Source organism: Azolla caroliniana, unplaced genomic scaffold (genome assembly GCF_043228905.1).
Source record: "Azolla caroliniana isolate FFs.n. ecotype wild unplaced genomic scaffold, voAzoCaro1.0.p SCAF_14, whole genome shotgun sequence".
NCBI lineage: Eukaryota > Viridiplantae > Streptophyta > Polypodiopsida > Salviniales > Salviniaceae > Azolla > Azolla caroliniana.
In genome coordinates this window covers 8,678,254-8,698,648 of record NW_028230449.1, presented here as the reverse complement: position 1 = coordinate 8,698,648, position 20,395 = coordinate 8,678,254, and the positions used below count along the sequence as shown (strand labels likewise).

The 20,395-nt window shown below is 42.3% G+C and overlaps 2 protein-coding genes across 3 annotated transcripts; one reads left to right on the top strand and one right to left on the bottom strand.

Moving 5' to 3' along the window:
- The first annotated feature begins 258 nt into the window (after positions 1–258).
- Positions 259–2,283, top strand: LOC147855401 (uncharacterized). The gene has a single exon (XM_087330771.1). It carries the CDS (start codon positions 259–261, stop codon positions 1,999–2,001), a length of 1,743 nt encoding a protein of 580 aa, XP_087186897.1. The 3' UTR covers positions 2,002–2,283.
- A 997-nt stretch (positions 2,284–3,280) lies between these two features.
- LOC147855400 (pentatricopeptide repeat-containing protein At2g39620-like) lies at positions 3,281–6,552 on the bottom strand. Of its 2 annotated transcripts, none has more exons than XM_087330494.1 (2): positions 4,113–6,552; positions 3,281–3,947 (listed from the first exon to the last, which is right to left on the bottom strand). In XM_087330494.1, the coding sequence occupies exons 1-2, from the start codon at positions 6,526–6,528 to the stop codon at positions 3,739–3,741; spliced, it is 2,625 nt and encodes an 874-aa protein (XP_087186620.1). In that variant the 5' UTR covers positions 6,529–6,552; the 3' UTR covers positions 3,281–3,738. The 2 variants fall into 2 exon arrangements, with proteins under 2 accessions (XP_087186620.1, XP_087186619.1); XM_087330493.1 differs by having other exon boundaries at positions 3,281–3,755; positions 3,837–6,551.
- Positions 6,553–20,395: the final 13,843 nt, after the last annotated feature.

Sequence of the window (20,395 nt, the reverse complement as noted above, 5' to 3'; positions counted from 1 at the left end):
GGGAGATTTCCGATATCGACTAGTAAAAGTGCCACCACGGTCCACAATTCTTCTTCTTCTTCTTCTTATGGTTTCCGATAGATTTATAGATATATGATATAGATATATATAGATAGCATTAGGTAGCTACAGACACGCATTGACACATCTCTTCTCCACCTCTTTCCTTCCCCCTTTTTCCTCTTTATGTATGTATATATGTACATACATATATGATATACATATTGTATTGTATGAGTATGTATATTTATTATCATCATGTTCAGGTACGGCGGTAGCAGATTTCTGAGACTCGTGCGTGCTGCATCTTCTTCTTCTTCTTCTTCTTCTTCTTCTTCTTCACAGCAGCACATCGCCATCGCCAAGCTCTGCAGGGTTTGTTGTTGCAACAGCCACGGAGAAGCTCTGCAGGTGCATCATCACTTCTCCTCTTTTTCTCTACCCCCCCCCAATAACAGCTTACACGCCTCCGCCTATGTAGCACAAGACTCCGATCCCCATCTCTGCGTAGAAGACGTCCCAGAGGGTGGAGATGGTGCATATGACCCCGATAAGAAGAAGAAGAAGAAGAAGATCGCAGAGCTCCTCGTCCTACTGGATGGTTCCTGGAGCCCGTCTAAAGAGGATGACCTCATCTCCTTCTGGCCCATCTCATCCTCCACTCTCCACGCTGTCCTCAACCAACTGGCCCACAGCATGAAGGAGGAGTCTGCATTACGCATTCTGTCCTGGGCCACTGCCACACAGCTTGTGATGGAAAGAGAGGACATCGAAGCCATTGGTCAGACGTGGGCGGAGATATATGGACCTCACAAGATCTCCTCCATGCACCACATTCTTGCCTCCTCCATTCCCAATGCACCTGAGCCTGTTTGGGCGGCTTTGATAACTGCCAATACAAAGCTCCGAAGACCGGATCATGGTGTCACTGTGTTTATGGACATGAAAAAGGCTGGATATTGCAAGCCCACGCATTTATCTTATGAAGCTCTGGTCTTTGCGCTGGTCAAATGTAGCAGAGTGGATGCTGCCCTCCTCACCACCAAAGAGATGCTGTCTGCACACATGCTTCCTGGAGATAAGGCCCTCGGTGCACTCTTGGAAGCTCTCTGCAAAACAGATCATACAGAAGCTGCCCTTGCTCTTGTGCAAGAAATTGCGAAGCTAGTTCAAAGTAGTGCGGCAAATTTCCTCCAACAGGTTTATAGTAGATTAATTACTGCAGTGTGGAGAACACGGTATAACTCTATGGCTTTGGAGATTCTTAACGAGATGAAGACCAAGGGTCTGAAACCAGACAGACACGCCTACACTGTGTGTGTGAAGCTTCTGTGCAGGAATAACAGGTTTGACATGGCTCAAGAACTTGTGAAGGAGATGGAGGAGGAGGATTGTGGCCCTGAATTGTCCACGTATGCAGCATTGATTCATGGTTTGAACAGAGGGGGGAAGGTGAAGGAGGCTCTCAGTATATCTGAGCTCATGTTGAAGAAGAAGAAGCAAAATGGACTACCCCTTGACACTAAGATTTATACAGCCATTTTGAATAGCCTTTTCTTGGCTGGGCAAGTGTCCGATGCTGTCGAAACTTTCGAGCGGATGCAAATGGAGGGGAATGTCACAGATATCATGACGTACATTGTTATGATAAAAAATCTTTGTGCTGCTGGCTATGTAAGGAAAGCTCTAGATATAAAAGAGGGAATGATAGGAAAAAAATTACAACCTGATGCTAGGTTATACCTCGCTTTGTCTCGTGGTCTTTGTGTGGGCAGTCCTCATATTGAGGATCTTTTGCATCTCGTGCAGGAAATGAGAAATAAAAGCTATGGACTACCAGCTGAAGTCTACCTCACCTTGGTGACTCATTTCTGCTCTGTGGGAAAATTTGACGATGCTCGTGTATGGGTGAAAGAAATGATAACTCATGGCCATGAGCCTACTCCCTATTTAAGGACCACATTGTCATCCAAGCTAGGTGATGTTTTTGTTGTTGAATAACTGAGATATTTTCTCAAGGTTACATCTTGTTAAACAGTATGCAATGTAACAGCGTGAACGATAACAGTATGCCAATGTCTTGTAATTCTAGTGATTTTCAGAAATAGACATTGGATTTTTACTAGCCATATGTTGCCATCGGTAAAAATCAAGGTTTCGCATCATTTGGATCCATCCCTAACTGGATATGTGAAGAAGATGGAGGCTGTGTACAGTAATATTCTAGCTTTTTGTTTGGTCAAATTTCTCTATTTGGCCAAATTTCTCTATTTATTCCTTGCTACTAAGTTTATATTTAATATTTTGCTTCACATATTTCAAACTTAAACTAACTCTTTCCAACACATTAATCATGGTGGATATTGATGTTACTTCTATTGTAGCTCAAAATCTGAAGATTTTCTAAATGTTTGTTGCTTGGCTTGCCTTGTTTATGATTTCATTCTTGAGATGTAAAGTTTTATACCCTTGTCATGACAAACGTACACAATGCATATCCATGGAAACCTTTGAACTTATTATTTATGGACTTCTAGCCATTTGTATGCCTAACAGGTTTCTCACCTCAAATAATGCAGCTTGTTCAAGTTGGAGGTCCTACAAACGGGTGCAGACTATATTGAACTTACGAAGAACCATGAGGCTATCAATAACTTGGTCATTTTGTTGATATTTAATCAGCATCAATAAATATAGAGCATTGTTATTCATGCTTTAACTTTTTACTACACTCCCACATCATGCAATCTAAAGCACAAGATCACATAAAAAGTCTGACTTAAACAGATACACAGCAAAACTACGAAATTTGTTTATTTTTATTTCTTCAATTTTGCTCTTCCCATACAAATGGATCCTTCATATAGCAAGCTTCATATTCAGGTAAATTGTAAATCAACTTGGACAAATGCTATTTTATGGAAAATAACGCTGCAATTACTTCGTAATTTCAGAATATTCTAACAAATGCACAGCAATACTGAACTTTGTGATATTTCCCATGGTATGCACCCAATGACTCCTTGAAACTATTAACAAAGTCTCGACATATTGAAAAAGTGAACCACTTAGTTGATGGTGCAGAAACATTTGATGTACATATTGGGCTTCATAATGCCAGCCCATGCAAGTGACTTTGATTCCTTTCCCTGCAGTACCATTGGCTCACAGGTAGTTTGGCCGCTTTAAAAGTAGTCATTCAAGATGATTATAAGGATGTTGATGGTTTCCACCATACGTTAAATATATTGCAGGAACGTTGCACAAAAGATTATGCATAAGAATAAAACCCAAGTTTCTCCAATAAATGCATCAGGGAATAGCTCATCTTATTGGAGTAAAAAGTTTAGTCTGGAAGGTGAAGTTCACTTATAAGCATTCATCCAATCCAGGCATGACGATCAGTATGTTAAAATGTTATGTAACTCTGGTGTTATTCACACTATTTACATTTCCTACTTACAATGCTCCTCTGGTCTTCAAGACTAGGCCTATTGTGAAAACAATCAAGATTTACCTTCCAACCAACCAACACACATCTATTCTTATTTCCTGTAACACTGTACCTCTGGTGCACAACCTTATCATTAGATATCTTTACCAGAGAGACGCACTTTGCACAAGGGCTTTTGAACTTGAGTCCAACTTTAATTTAATGTCTGGATAGAGAAGAAAAACTCTTCATATTATCAATCTCTTGATTGGATTGTACAGTGTCAACCTCATTTATGTTGAATTCTATAGCATTTCAGCACCTGCACAGATGTTTGACATATAAATATATGATACACTGTCTGCTCCATTAAATTCAATGAGATTATGAAAAGCGATCCTACCAAGCTCCATATTGCCCCACTTTTGACAGGCACCTAAGAATGCACGCCAAAATACATGATCAGGATACATCGGCATCCTTTTGGTCATCCCTATTGCTTCATGTAGTTGGCCTGCTCGACAAAACAGGTTAACCATGCAAGTATAATGTTCAAGAGAGGGAACGATACCATATTCTAGAACCATAGCCTCAAAATACATCTTGCCCTTAAATAGCATGCCTGCATGATTGCAAGCATTCAAAAGACTAACAAAGGTAACTAAACTTGGTCTAATACCTTCTGAATTCATTTCATCAAAGACATGGAAGACTTTCGCAGCTACTCCATGCTGTGCATATCCCGCAAGCAGTGCATTCCAGGATGCTAATTCTCGAACTGGAAGTTCATCAAATAATTCTCGTGCCTTAACAATAAACCCAGATTTTGCAAACATGTCAATTAACGAATATCTGATGAAAAGGTCTGTTTCCAATGATCCTCTTGCCCTAATATCATTGTGTAATTCTTGGCCCTTGTCTAAAGCTCCTAAATAGCTACAAGCTTTCAAGATTGAGACATATATTGCAGCATTTGGAGGAATTCCTTCAAGTTGCATCTTGTCAAAGTAAGTGATTGCTTTCTCATTGTATTTATGGTCCACATATGCAGATATTAGAACATTCCATGCAATTATTCCTCGAACTGGAAGCTTATTAAACACCTCTTCTGCTTCAAAGAGTAAACCACATTTGGCATACATATCAACCAACATACTTGCTAGGAGGAGGTCTCTTTCTAGCCCTTTCCTGGCAATTTCAGCATGCAGTTCTTGTCCTCGAACGATATTCCCAAGGTTAGTGCAAGACTTTATACAGCAGACAAAAGTAACAGCATCCGGATTCATTCCCTCAACCTGCATGCATTCAATGTCGTTCAGGGCTTGCTGATAATAGCCATGTTGTGCATATCCTGTTGCCAGTGCAGTCCATGAGACAACATCTTTAACTGAGAGTGCATTAAACAGTTCCCGTGCTTCAACAAGCAAACCACATTTTGAATATGTATCAATTAAGCTGCTTGCAAGAAGATGGTCATTTTCAAGCCCTGTTTTAGTTATATCAGAATGTAGTAGAAAGCAAAAATCAGATTCCCCTCTGCTGCTACAAGCTTTTAAGTTACAAAAGAATGTGACTGTATCCGCAGAGATCCCCTCTTGTTGCATCCATTCATAACAACTCACTGCTTCATCGAAGAAACCATGTTTACAGTACCCTCCTATTAGTGAATTCCATGATACTATATCTCGAACTGGAAGCTTGTCGAATACTTCCTGGGCTTTAGCAAACATACCACATGTTGCATAGGAATTCACCAATGCATTGCCAACATCAATGTTTCTTTCCAGAAGCCCATTCCTTGCGATCTCATCATGTATGTGGGGAACCTTATCTATAGCTTCCATACTGTGACAGGCCTTCAAGATATGAATGAATGTGATAGCATCTGGAGATGCACCTTCATGGAGCATCACTTCAAAGCAAGTAAGTGCTTCTTTACATTGGTCTAGGTTAACATACCCTGCTATTAATGAATTCCAGGAAACCACATCTCGTACTAAGAGATGGTTAAATACCTCCTGAGCTTTACCAAGTGATCCACATTTTGCATACATATCAACTAACGCATTTCCGACAATTAAATGTCTCTCCAAAAGTTCTCGCCTTGCAATCTCAGCATGTATTTTCTCACCCTTCCACGTATTACCCACACTGGCACAAGCTTTTAAAGCAAAGACATATGTGATGGCATTAGGAATGATACCTTCCAACTGCATCCGTTCAAAATACTCGAGTGCTTCACAACTTCTGTCATGGTTGACATAACCTGCGATCAATGCATTCCAGGAAACAACATCTAGATTTGGCAGGTTGTCAAACACTTCTTGTGCTTTCTCTAGAGATCTACACTTGGCATACATGTCAACGAGACTGCTTCCAACAAAGAGACTTTTCTTTAGCCATCCGTTTTCGAGAACTTTTCTGTGTAATTTATGACCCATTTCTAGATCCTTAAGCTTTGCACAAGCCTTAAACAGTGACGCAAAGGTTCTAGCAGATGGGCATATATGGCTCTCCTTCTGCATTCTTTTATAAAGGAGAATAGCATTCTTTGGTTGTCCATATCTCACATAGCCTACAATGAGAGAGTTCCAGGAACATTCATCTGGTGTTTGCAAGCTATCAAAAATGTACCGTGCATCGGAAATCCTCTTCGCCTCTAGAAGCATCAAGATAAGATGGTTTCCTAGTGCTGGATGCACTTCGAACCCATTATTGCACATATATGTATGTAAGCGCAATGCAAGTCCATAATTCCGCTCCTTGCTACACCTGTCTAGGAGGCAAAGAAGATCAGCATTCCATGGTGCACCTGATAGAGTTGTATCAGCTTCCAAACAACAGATTATTGTGTCCAGACTCAATTTCTTGCAACTTGATCCGCTGCCATCCACATAATGATCTGCATGATGAGTAGTGGAGTATGGAAATGCTGTACAAGGTACTAGGGCAGGAATGGCTTTGTCGTCTGGTTTCATTTCCGTGAGCATGTGGACGTCCAGGAACGCAGGCGAGTAGAGGGAGGAGGAGCTATCTTCAGGGCAAAGTGGAAGCATTAGAGGCGGCGGAGGCGGCGGCTGGGGACAGCTTATCATGATGACACCGTCACAACATTGGCTGCACGCCTACGTTCCTGCTTGAAAGAAGAGAGAGAGAGAGAGAGAGAGAGAGAGAGAGAGGTCATCAACATGAATCAGGATCCTGCAATGAAACAAGCGATTTCTCTCTCTCTCTCTCTCTATGGCAGCCTTTACAAGGACGACGACCATACATATATCATATATGTATGTATGTATGTATGTATGTATGTATGTACAAGAAGCAAATAACTTGAACCTTCTGCAAACATCTTATGGATGGATGGCTGTACTTCGTCAGGCAGGCGTATGTGTATGAGTATGTGTATGTGTATGTCTATATACATACTATGTATATGTATCAGTATAACCAACACCCACCAACCACATCACACACACTTTTGGTATGTAATCCATTATCACTAACATGCATACACTCACTTCCTTCCCTCAAGCAAGCACGCGACTTGGCCTAATGTCGACCCTAGTTTTCGTGATTTGTTGAAATACATTACCGCTTCATCAAGGAGTGTACACTAACTGTTGGTTGGTCGACGTGTCTAACTGCACCCAAAAATTTAAGAGGGCAAGTGAGGGCATCATGGGCGCAGACAGTGCATGTCGCACCACTGATGGCGCGTGTGATCTCCACCGTCTGTTTAGGATTAAAAAAAAGGCACACATCTGCTTTTACTTTTTGGGGAGCCCGACACACTAGTTTAGGGAGCCCAACCCCGCTCAGGGAGCCCAGTCCCGCTCACTGGTTAAGGAGCTCTGCTCTTCTTATGCAGGAGCTTGAGGAGCCCTGCTCACTAGTTAAGGAGCCCTGCTCTTCTTATACAAGAGCCCTACTCATTATTTTATGTAGACTATAAAAACCCTGGAGTTTTTTATGCCTGCCATTTTCAACAGATTTTTCAAAACACAGCGTCTTGGTTTTAGGAGGGAAGTTGATTCATCGATAAACACCTGTCGTCGATCACCACTTGCACCCACATCCGAGGAGCAAAACCTGTCACTAAAGGTATACATTGTCATGGTTTTTACTTGTTTTTAGGTTTAGGGTGTAACATCGGGCCATTTAGAACAGGTAATATGTCGCATTCCTTTATTGATAAATACATGAGATGTCAAGAATTACAATTTTTTAACAAACTTTCAAGAATGTATCATGCATGCTCATGGTTTTTACTTGTTTTTAGGTTTAGGGTGTAACACCGGGTCATTTAGAACAGATAATATGTGGCATTACTTTATTGATAAATACATGAGATGTCAAGAATTACAATTTTTTAACAAACTTTCAAGAATGTATCATGCATGCGTACATGACTTTTAAAAACATAAATAAAAAACACAGTTAATATTATCAAGATTTCAAATTAAACCTGTATTTTCTCAATTCATACACATATTTAGCCAGAGATTCGCTTGGATTACAAGAATGCTTTCAACTATCATTGTAATATGCTTCATTTTACATAATGTTGAATTTGAATCCAATTGAACAATTTTAACAACCACATACTTTGCGAGTCAACCAATACAAATATATGATAGACAATTAAAGTTTGCAAACCAATCAGATAGTGTAAAGAAATGGTACTCAAACAAAATAATCTTATATTCCAAAACAAGTTTAGTGTTACAATTATAGTTACAAATACAAACTAATATACAATCACTCCATTAGGAGGTCTGGAACAGGCTGCTCTCCAAGATCAGCTGACAGTGGTGTTGCATCAACATGTTCTATCTCCTCAGTTGAATCTTGTATATGATTAGAACCTGGTGCATCTTCAAGGACGACAAGGTCGCCTACTTCCTCGTCTATAGGTTCCATCGGTTCCATCTGAAACATCGTTGTTTCGTTGATATGCTTTGCCCCAACCTCTTGGTCCTGGTCGGGACAATCCCAAATGCCTTGAATTCTCATCTTAATAAATTTGACTTGGTCGGGCTCCTTTTCTAATGCGATGCAGTTCCTGAACAGTTTAAGACCACATGCTGTTGTCGTTCCTAAATAAACAATCACACATACAAAAGTAAGAAAACAGGACAAGAAATAATATTTCATTTTTAAAAAAATTGATGAAACTTATGAGATTACCTGTTCCAGAAAATAAGTCGAGAACCCAATCATCGGGGTTCGAGAACAATCGACCAATTGATTAACCAATCGTTGGGGCTTTTGATAAGGGTTTACTAAACTGTTATCGCCAGACATGTGGCACAATTTCTTCGTTACAGCAGGGCACATGATATAGTTGACAACGTTCCGCTCATTAACATGTGCTCGAGCCTTCTTCTTAGAAAGTGCGTCGTAGTAGCCCACGCACGTGTGCTCCACAACGCTCACCATTCGATCACCCGGGGTACAAGTTATGTTTGTTTTAACCCTATTGTATAATTGAATTGAAACAAGTTAATAAATATGTAGTAAGCAACATAGAATCCATAGCTTAAATATATAGTAACATAATGCTGACCAATGCATATGTTCGGTGGCATGGCATCTCGACTTCAATGCAGTCGTGACCAATAACGTCTGACCCATACTGTGAAATATAACAATATGTCATAATGGTGCCAGGGTCATCTTTGCAAAGTCCTTAACCATATTATCTATTTGTGGATATTTGTATGGCATATCGTTGTATGTCGAGCCTGATATTTTGAAGCCATACGGTATATCCGCCACAAGCAATGTATAATGTCTCTTGGGTAATATGTCAAGCATATTACCCACATCACCAATATATACACTATAATACAATTGTCGGAAAGGATCACTCTTGCGCAAAAAGCTTTTTACGGTATCTAAGTCCTCAGGCACCTCGAGCTCCTTTCCTTTTGTCATCCGTTTCTTGTATTTAGCTCGTTCCAAATGGGTGATGAAGGCGCTAGGTATGCCTTCATTGTTGTCACTATTCTTCTTTGAACGAGGTGGTTTTTGTAATTATAAATTTTGTAAGAAGAAACCCATTATCCAAAAATCAATTAATATTTGTAGAACATGCATACCCATTCTCTATATACGATAAAGAATTCTTCAAGTGCCTTGGAAGATGATGTTTTTGGGCAAGATTGCTCCACTTCTTCCCACGTAGACAGGGACAATTTTTTCATCATCAACTCTTGAATCTTCATATACACCTTATGGCTAAAAAACAAAAGAAACTAAAATTAGAATAAAGAACAAATCAACAAAGCAATCAAATCAAAATGATACATGCACATAGATGACTCACTTTTGAAACTCTGTGACCAATTCGTCAAGGCTAAACTCCTTGGCGGCCACTCTTGATAATACAGATATCAATAATCTGTCATCCTTAATTCCTTGCAGTGACCGCCAAGGAAATAACTTCATATCTTCGACTAACTCTTCAATTACTAAGTCACTTTTACGGGACTTAGATTTCATCTCCATCTGTGGGTCGAGCTTAGACTTCTTTGGATTTTGACCCTTTATTTCTTGGAGGTCCCACACCTCCCCTGTTCTAAAAATGCAAGTTGAAAATGTGATCTTGGAGGTCCCATGCCTCCCTTGTTCTAAAGGCAAGTTGAAACCATGAGTCCTATTTTCTCAAGCCTTCATACTTGTTGCTTTCGTCAACTGCTATCCCCACTTCAAGTAGACATTGTCGTCGCAATCTATGATGTATCTGAGAATTAAATTTTTGCAGCGCATCAAGATACTTGTGATTGAAGAACTTGATGCGCTCGATACATGACATCTTTTGTCTATAGTCATTATTGTTGTTATGATCCCAAGCTAACAACTTGGCTTCTTCATGTGTAAGGTTTGCATACACTTTACATTCTGCAAACTTGAAGAAAGGGGTAAGAGGATACTCCTTGACCAATTAACGTCGGGCTTCAGTAGAGTGGGATCCTCCAATCACATAGTATGTGTAGTCATCTGCCGAATTGTACTTGAAGTCAACAACAGTAGGGCATTGATCTGGGTCGACCATTACTAAGAATGTCACTACAGTCGCATGTGGATTAATCTTCATTTTGCTTTTTAAGTTCTGCACATGCATTGAATGTGACCCTCTAATTTTTAGAGCCCGTCTTCCTGTCTCCAGATCGATGGGTGGTCGTTGAATAGACAAGATTGGTAAGTGAAATAATTGTCCTTTACGGACAAGATTCGTCTTTACAATATTTTCTCTGAACTGGTTTTGCTCTGAGGTGAGTATCCCCGATGAAATGTGGCCCCCTGGAGGAATAACTACGAGCTCGGCTTCTTCCTCCTCATCTTCTATGAACTCGAGGACCTTCGGCTCATCCTATTCTGGTTGCTGCCTTTTCTTGTACTTCTTTTCTCTCATAGTATGGCCACTATTAACGCTCAAGAATATCAATCCCTTTTCTCGGAGTTGCAATGTTTGAAAGAGAAGTTTCTCGCATTGAAACAAGAAAATCAACGACTGTTGGGGGAGCTTCAACAAATCTCCTTAGAGAAGCAACAAACACAACAACAACATGGGGAACTAGCGTTACGCGTGCAACAGCTCGAAGCAACCATAGTCGCGATGCAACAACAAGGACCCAGTACGCAAGGGGTTCATAAAGAACCCAATATCACCCTTCCCATGAAATTCGATGGAACGCAATCACAATTTAGAGGATTCCTTAATTAGGTACGATTAGTCATTCAAATGCATCCTTCCCGATATCCCACCGATGCATCATGAGTGGGGTTAGTAGGCACGTTGTTAAGTGGCTCAGCTTTGGCATGGTTCGCTCCGTTGTTAGAAAAGGAATATCCTTTACTAAAGAATTTTGAAGAGTTTTTAAGTGAGTTTAAAGCCTATTTTGGAGATACTAACAACATAAGGACAACAATCAACAAAATTCGATGATTACGTCAAGGTGATTGTCGAGCCTCCGCATACGTTGCTGATTTCTGCCTACTCGCCTCCGCATCGTTATGGTCTACGTGACGATGTCAAGGATTTACTCTTGACCTTCCTTGAAGAACAAAAGTCATTGACAGAAGCAATCAGTCGCGCGGTGATATGCGACAACCGTCTTTTCGAACAATGTTCGGAACGTCACTTCTAGATGCCAAGGGTAAGATCAGAGCCCACCTACGCCTCAGTGGTAACAAAACCTTTTCCAAGGGAGTCATATAATGTGTCTCCAGTGAATACTCCAACTCCGATGGAAATTGACACTACACGTCGTTGCAGACCATTATTGGAAGAAGAAAAGCAGCGAGTGTTGCCTCTTAGGAAACACGGTCCGTGGTCAGTCCTTCGACCTAGACCCCAAGGTGGGTGTGGAACAACGAACAGAGCTTAATCGTACTACATAAGGAGAGAACCTCTGTAATTCCTCCGTGTGTAAGGGGAGACGGCTACAACTGACTCCTTATCATAGGTTGCGCTTACATACTACTACGATTACGTATCCGAGACACAGACACTGAATTAGATGTAGCTATACACAGAAACTCAGAGAAGATAGTATTCTATTATCAGGCATTCTTTTACAATTCCCAAAATTTACATGCACCTCCTTACGAGGTTTTCTGCCCTTTATATATGCAGGGTCTAATTAGCCGTTCACGCTTACCCGCGTGAACCGTTACATACGTTACGCTTTATATAGTTTCTTATTCCTACGCTTTTGGCCGTCGGTTACTATTCCGGCGGACAACACCTGGCACGCTTGTGGGACAGTGCCTTTGCACGTCGGACCCATCCCATTAATCTTCTTCCAAAATGCCCCAGATGTTCGGCTTTGTTGTGGTGTCCTCGGCCGGAGTTAATGTAGGGCCCGTAGGTGCATCGTGGTGCGGCTCCTCTACTTGGTCGGCCTGGTTTCTCCCGAAGTCGCCTTCGCCGTGTGCGGGTGGTTCAGGTACGGTGGGCTCTTCTTGAGTTCATGGGCTGGGCTCCGCCGGTAGCGTGCTTGCAGTCGGCTGCTACTCCGCCTCTATTGTTAGGTCCTCCGCGGTGTTGGCCGTTTTTGTGTGTCCCTGGGCGTGGGGCGGGGATTCCACATGGTCCGCACTATTTTCCGCGTTTTCTGAAGATGGTGTGGGCTGGACCTTTTGTTGGTTAATTGTTTCGCTGTCTGGTCTTGTGGGGAACTCCGCTCGTTCGTCCCCGCTATTCTCCCCCGTTGTCCTCGCTGGTGATCGGTCCTGAGGTTCCTCTTCTTCGGTTGTGCCCGGAATTGGTGTCTCGTTGGGTTCCTCGTTTGTATGCGTGTTGCCGGTTTGTGTGATCTGGTGAAATAGCTCCTCCTGACTTTCACCAAAATCATCTAGGAGTTGTGCGAGTTCTTCGGAGTGTTGGTCTGCTAACGCGCGATAGTCTTGCGCTAGGTCCTCCCGTACGGTCGCAATGCTCTCCTCGTTTAGCTTATAAAACCCTCGGCCGTCTTTCCACCGGTTCTCCCAGTCCGCATGATACGCGTGCAATTCCGCTGCTTGGGTTGCCCACGCCATCCATCCTTTGTCCAACGTCGTTTTCAATTGCGCTATGAACCTTTCCCGGTTGGTTTGGAGAAGGATGCGCACGTTATCCGTGATGGCTTGGCAGCGGTTGCGTGCGTCTTCCATCGACTTCTGGAGATTCGCGATTTCCTGCTGTTTAACGGCTGCCGCTTCCTCATACGTGGCCTTTAGGCCCGCCCACAGCTGGGATTCCTTTTCATGCTATTTTTCTAATTTCCCCATTTCATTGTTTAGGCGGATTTCGAGTTGATGCCGTCTGTCTTGTTCGACTACCAACTCTTCATCAAACCATACCTTCTTTTTCTCTAATAAGGCCCGAAGTCCCGCTATTGCCGCCTCTGATTTCTTCGCGTCCTCTCGTAATTGGGCGTTGTCATCTTTTGTCCGGATGTGCTGAGCCACCTCCGTAGCTAGTTTCTCTTCAAGCGTTTTTACGGCCTTTCGTCCGTTAGCCCGTATCTCCTTTTCTCTGTCGGAGGATTAGCGTAGCTCTGCTCGAAGGCGGTCAATTTTAGATTCCGCTAGCTGCACGACCCTTTTTGCTTTTGAGGCGATGGTGGTCTGAGCCTCGATTTCTTCTTTGAGAGCGTCGATAACATGGTTCGGTGGCGGGGTTTCGTGTTGCGCCGTAGTCGTATGAGCTTCTAACTCCGCGATGCGTGCGTTGGCCTTTTGTAGTTTGGCTTCGGTCACTTTAACCTTCTTCCAGACATTCTTATTTTTTATGGCCATCTCCTTGGCGCCTGTGCTGACCTTTGCCAGTTCCCGATGGACTTCGACTAGGGCCGTGTTTAAGGGTGGTATCTCCATCCCTACTCATCATACACTAGCGTTCCTCTGTCTGCCGACCCTGGCCAACCGGTCCTCATCGTCGCTCTCCGTTGTTTGTGTTAGGGCGCGCTCTATCATCTGTCGTTCTGCATGCTCCTCGGCCATGCGTTGGGCGGCTTTGACCTGTTGTGTTGCCAGGAACTCCATGAGCTCGAAAGAGGTACCGAACTACAAGAGGGCGCTGAATTCGTGGGCCGTATCCGGAATATCCGGATATGCCAAAACCTCGTTTTCCGCCGTCAATACGGCTTTCCCTTGCTGGGACTGAGTCGTAATAATCGGCCGCAGCTCCCGGATGATTTCGAAGGTGGTATTCGGCTTTGATGTTGCGGGGCCTTCACCTGCGGTTGGTGCCTCCGGATCTGTGGGGGCGTTTTTTACCAACCCCCGCCCATCCTTTCTGTCCAATCTGCGCCGTTTGGGTCTAGGGCTTTCCCTCCGTGCTTCGGTGTCTGGTTCTAGGGCTGCCTCCATGGGGTGTCTTGACTGTTCCTCCTGCGTCGCCCGTTGTCGTGAAGAAAACCGTCCCCAGGCGCAAACCGTGTGTAGTGTGTGTGAACCGGCCCTTACACGTGGGCACGACCCTTGTTGTATAGTAGATAGGTAGGCACAAAGGTTAAATCCTAGGTAGCAATATTCTATAGGGGAAATCGAGGAGTATCTCTGTCCGAAAGGACAGAGAATTAATGTGATGTAAACGGGTGAACGGCCTCCCTCCTTGAGCTATAAAGGAGAGGGAGACGAGGCGAGAGAGGGGATCGCGCGCTTGAGGGGACGAAGTGCTGTCGGACTGGGACCGAGCTCTTCTTCTCTGTCATTCTCCATAGCTTTCTTTTGCGCAGGTTCTTAGGAGGTTGATCCTGCTCCGTGGAACGCCCGTGTGCTTCCGGTAGGATCTCCATCTTGCTCTCCTGTGTGCGTGGGTGATCGGGCGTCGGCATCCACCTTCGGCTATAGCCGTTCGAGTCATCTGCATACATTTATATACATACGCTAGTGTTCTCAACTCGTGTCTCCTTTGTTGTTGGGCCGCGTCCCCGTGCATTCCTCTGTCTATACGTGTGTGAGCGTCTCTCTCTCTCCCTCTTCTCACCTATTCCTCGGTCCAAGACCCCAATGGTCCCGCCTTGTTCTCCACACACGCGCGTAACAACGCGACATATTTGGTGAACCCGACGTGAACAGGCGGCAGAGGAGTAGAAGATGAGGGGGTCGGACCTTGTAGAAGCCATGGCTTCGGCTGTAGACCGTATAGTGAGTGCGCGCGAAGGCACTGGCGCCCTTGATAGGGCTATCGAGCCGATTGTCGGTACGATCGGCCGGTTTAGTGGAAAGGATGCCACGAGCTACTTGGCGTCCTACCGGGCTGAGATGGTAATGAGGGACATTCCGGAAGAGAGGCGTCTAGCCGGGTTCCCTCGAGTGGCGATGCCGGGTATCCATACGGAGGTGCTCGAGGTACGGGCCGAGAGCCAGACCTGGGAGGAGTTCGAAGGTCGGCTCCTCGAAAGATACGGGCTTGAAGATGCGCTTCGACTTTCGAAGCGGGACCTCATGGAGTGGGTGGAGACCCCCAACAAAGGAAGGAACGCGTCAGTGGTCCTTCGGGAGTTTGAGGAACACTTCGCGCGCCTCTCGGTGCTTGACCGGACCGTTCTGGACACAAGTCGTGTCCTATTATTTGTTAAGTCAGTTGACGAGCGGGATCGGGAGCAGGTAGGCCTCCTATTGGAGACTGATGACGGGCTGACGGCCGACTGGGCCGTGGTGAAAAGGGTTTGTGGCCGTTTCGACAAACGGCGGGAATGGGTTGACAAAGGATCGATAGGGGCGGGCTCTGTCGCAACAAAGAAGCTCGAGCCAACACCACCAACGCGAAGGGAAGAGACCCGAGATTGGCTCGAGACCGGGTTGGCCTCAACCGGAATGGTCAAGGGCTCGTCCGGGGGAGCAGCTCTGGAGGAGCTGACGCGGATGGTAAAGGATCTCCAGATCGCCCAAGCACGGAGGGATGGTGGCGAACAGGTTCGTGACCGACGACCTTTGGCGGAAAACAGGTGCATGTGGTGTGACGCGGTTGGGCACATCCGAAAGGACTGCGGGGACTTCGCCGAGGCGATGAGAAGCAACGTGGTGTACCTGTGGAATGGTCGAGTGCACGCCAGCGAGACCCGAAGGGCCCTGAACCTGAACGTCGGGCGAGGGGGCATGAAAAGGCTGATGGAGGAGGCGGCGGCTCGTCACGCGGAGACCGTCCACTACTCGGCGTCAGCTGGTATTCGGGTCAGAGGTGGCAAGGCCCCGAAGACGGACAAAGCCGAATGTAGAAAATGATTTAATGGGGAGAGCCTTCAAGGAGGTGTCACCGATGCTTGAAAGACTGTATGATGGCCAAGAGCTCCCTATCATGAAACTCATAATTGATTTCTACAACATCCAAATTTTCGTGAATGGAAAGGAAACTTCGTAGTACAAAATCTAATGGAACATCTTCAAGGATAAAGATTTTGAATGCGTATTCTGAACTAGAATCGGGCAATTGTAAATGCACACTTCAAGCTTTCAAATGCATTAGTTGTGTCTAAAGTTCGTGGGAATGGTTGTTTCATCTCGAAGTTGTGTAAACGACAGAATCCTAAACCCAAACCCCAAGAAACATCGTATATCACGCATGCATTGTGGTGTTAACTAGTCTAGAATTGTCTTCACCTTTGTTGGATCCGTAGAGATATTTTCCAACTAGTGGATTGTTATATTCTTGAGCTTTGGATAAAGATCAAATTCTTGTAATCATAGAACTTGGCAAGCATGTACATCCTGCTCCTTATAATCCTAGGCAAAGATCAAGATGTCATCAAGTTAAACAATGATGAATATTTCTATGAAGTCTCGAAATATATCATTGACCCTTAGAGGGAAAACTGCTTGCACGTTTATGATTTTGAAAGGCACAATTGTATGCTCGAAATGTCCATATTGAGTCAAAATCAAGGTTGTTAGGTACGTTAGGTACGGTACGGATACCATACGTATTTAACGTATTAATACCCGTATAGTACCTCCCAATTTAAAAATACGTTAAATACGTTTTCTTAGTATGTTAAATACTTATAAAATACGTATTTTACGTATAGTACGTTAAATACTTCTAGAATTTGAAAATTATTTACCTTTCTAAAAAATATCCATAATATTGTAAAAAAAAATCTATGTTTACAAAATTTTGTGATGTACATTGTACAGTATAGTTCTACATCCTAAAATGCATATAAGACATTTGAACATTTCACATCCTAAAATACTTGTAGTAATATGAATGTCGATATTCCCTTATTCTATAATCAATGTAAGTGTGTATCACGATGTTCTACTTCAAATTGTAATTATTTACAATTATACCTTCATAGATTGAGGAATCGTCTACGATTATCACACTCATGATAGGTTTCTCTTTTCTTCGTTTTCTTCTTCTTCTTCTATCTTCTGCGATTATCACACTCAAGATAGGTTTATGTCTTCTTTTCTTTGTTGTTGTTGTTCTTCTTCTATCTTCTGCGATTATCACACTCAAGATAGGTTTATGTCTTCTTTTCTTTCTTCTTCTTCTTCTTCTTCTTCTTCTTCTTCTTCTTCTTCTTCATCGTCGTCTCTTTTTTTTTTTTTTTTTTAAAGTAAGATACACCTTAGTATATTACTTGAAAAGTCTACATAAGAAAAACAGAACGAGACCTTAGTATATTACTACTTCGTCGTCTCTTCTATTCTTCCTTCCTTTGGCTTCTTTTTCACTAAAATCTTTTTTTTCTTTTGCTTTTTGTTAGGGTTTTTTTTCTTTATAAATACGTATTATACCTGTTTTTTTATAAATACGTTAAATACTGTATTGGACAAATGTACATGATGATATTTGACTGAACAACATTGAGGTATAGTACGTACTATACAAATGATGAGGTACTATACGTATTTAAACGTTAAATACAGGTACGTAAACAACCATGGTCAAAATGTGGTTTTCTGTTCATCACCTATGCGAAACCAAACCAACTTAAAAGCACCTTGAAGATCAAGATTTAGGAAGAAATTAGGTCTACTCAAATGCTCCAATAGGGTTGAGATTAGAGACGAGGCATACTCATTTCAAATTATCACTCCATTTAAGCTTTGATAATCTACAGCCAAGCAAAGCAACCCATCTTTCTTCTTAGCAAAGAAGATGAAGACTCTCATAGGAGATCTAGAATGTCGAATGAATCACCTTTTCAAAATTCTCTTTGATATATTCTCGAAGAACCTTAAGGTCTAATGGCACTAGGTTACAAATTGGACTTCATTAGGGATCTTTTCCTGGTTGGTGTTTTGGGAGCATATTAGACTTTTCCTTATCAAATTCTTTGAGTTCTTGGTACTTGGTTGAAAGCAAGGTATCTAACCTTTGTGGAGAAATTGTTGAAAATTGATGACACACTTGAGTTTGAAGCAATAGAGAAGTTAGTATGGTTTTTCTAGGATTCTAGGATTGGTTTTTTTTCTACAATCAACTTTGGGATTACGCAAGAACTACGTGAACTAATTTAGACTTTTCGGTTAAGTCTCCAAAGGAAATAGGCTAGCCATCTATAACTCTGATATATGCTAGACTAGGAAGGCTTTTCAAGAGGACTATTTCTGTTAAGTCAAATTTTCGGTCCATAAAGCAAGAGTTGGCTCCTAAATTTAAGAAAGTAGAGGCAAGGTTTCGATGACATCCAATAGTACTAATTTCAACTTGTGTCTCCAAATTCCTACTAACTTGATTTGTTACTATTAAACCATTAATTTTGACTCTTAAGAATTCTATGTTGTCCTACCAAATAGCTCCTATTTTGGTTGGACTTACACCAACACTTTGTCTAGTTGGCAAAGGACTTCAAAACTATTAAGTTGTGCAAGGCTACTAGGGTTACTAGGGTGGCTATAGGTGTATTTGGAGAATCAAGATCAAGTTTAGCACTTGATTAATTTGTTGTCTAGGTTAGGTTAATAGATCCCTATGCATAAATGGTCAATGAGACAAACTATGTAACGTCAAGGCATGGGTATGGGAACCACTACATGTGACAACGCTTGCGATGGGCTCTTACTAAACCGGATGCTCGATACTTTGGATTCTATAGGGATTTTTAAATTGTTTTTCCTCCTGGTATCACACATAAGCAACCCCAATAATAGTATAACATCAATCGTTATATAATGTGCAACTCCTTCAAACAAAACCTCTCTAGCCCATAGTTAAAATATCGTATTGAAGCACTAACACCCAATAATATTAGATGGATTAGGTGTGCCAAGTCTGGTTGGTTTTTCACTTGTGAGTAGAGATCGTGACAAACCATTAAGTTTCTTTCTATTTGTTCCATGTGGCGCGATATACGGAATTGTATAAGATTTTCCCTATCAATGAGACGTAGATCTTGACTGAGATCAAATGATTGTGAGACATAAAGTTCCACATGTACGGTCAGGCATAGGTGCAACTCTACAAATTGATGGCAACATTTGCGCTACTAGATACTCTCGTTGCAACTGCTACTACCTTTTTCTTGAGAAATCTTCTTTGGGGTGGATATGACATGAGGAAAGGTTGGATATATAGAGAAATTGACCCAACATCTCAAGAAAATTCTTTATCTTATCGTTGGATCTATAATTAATCAATAAGGGTTCAATAGAAAAAGGAAAGGAAAGACATTGATTGCATTTATTTCTACTTACCACCATAATATAGGTGTTAAGGTTTGCTTAACATCACTGCGTTTCAACTTAAATCAATAAACCTCAACGATGTCAATGATGTGCGACATCAATCTCCATTGGAGTGGGGCCACCTTTCATAACTATATCAAGTGCTTGAGTGGGGAAGGTGGGTCTACTACCACCCATACATGATTTTGCTCCATAATTGAGTAGTTTTTTTTCGTTCAGAACATCCCTCAAATTGTTGATTATCACCTTGTAATGCATGACTTATGGCCTCCATCAATGATTTTCGATCTTTATGGAAAGTAATCAGGAGCAAATCCTCCACATCATTGTGTAGCCCATGACGACATTGATCCATTAATCATCTTCATCCCAAGGAATATCATATGCAAACAAGCAAAAATCAGCTGGATAAGCCAAGACATAGCAATCTCCTTGTCTCAATCTTCAAATCTTCTCTATTGTTCTTAAATCATCTAATGTCCATAATGCCTGCCCACCTAAAATTAACCCCCTTTATCTTGGTTTCACTTAGAGAAATGTACCTAAAGAAAGGTGAAGAGCTTAAGTATGGGGGAAAATAAATGGTAGCATTATTGAGAATACTTCATCGATAGACGATGGTGAAAGTAGTTCATACATACAAGATATGATAGTAACAATAGTGTACTTCTGAGTATGAATTAAAAGATCATGAGACAATAGTGTACTTCAGCATGCATAAAAAGATCATGAGAAATCAATCCTTCTAACCGCTGATGTTTCCTCCGCTTATACCTTTCATGATTTGCTAATGGCATGTTCAATATTTGGGCACATTGTTGGCAATAGCAA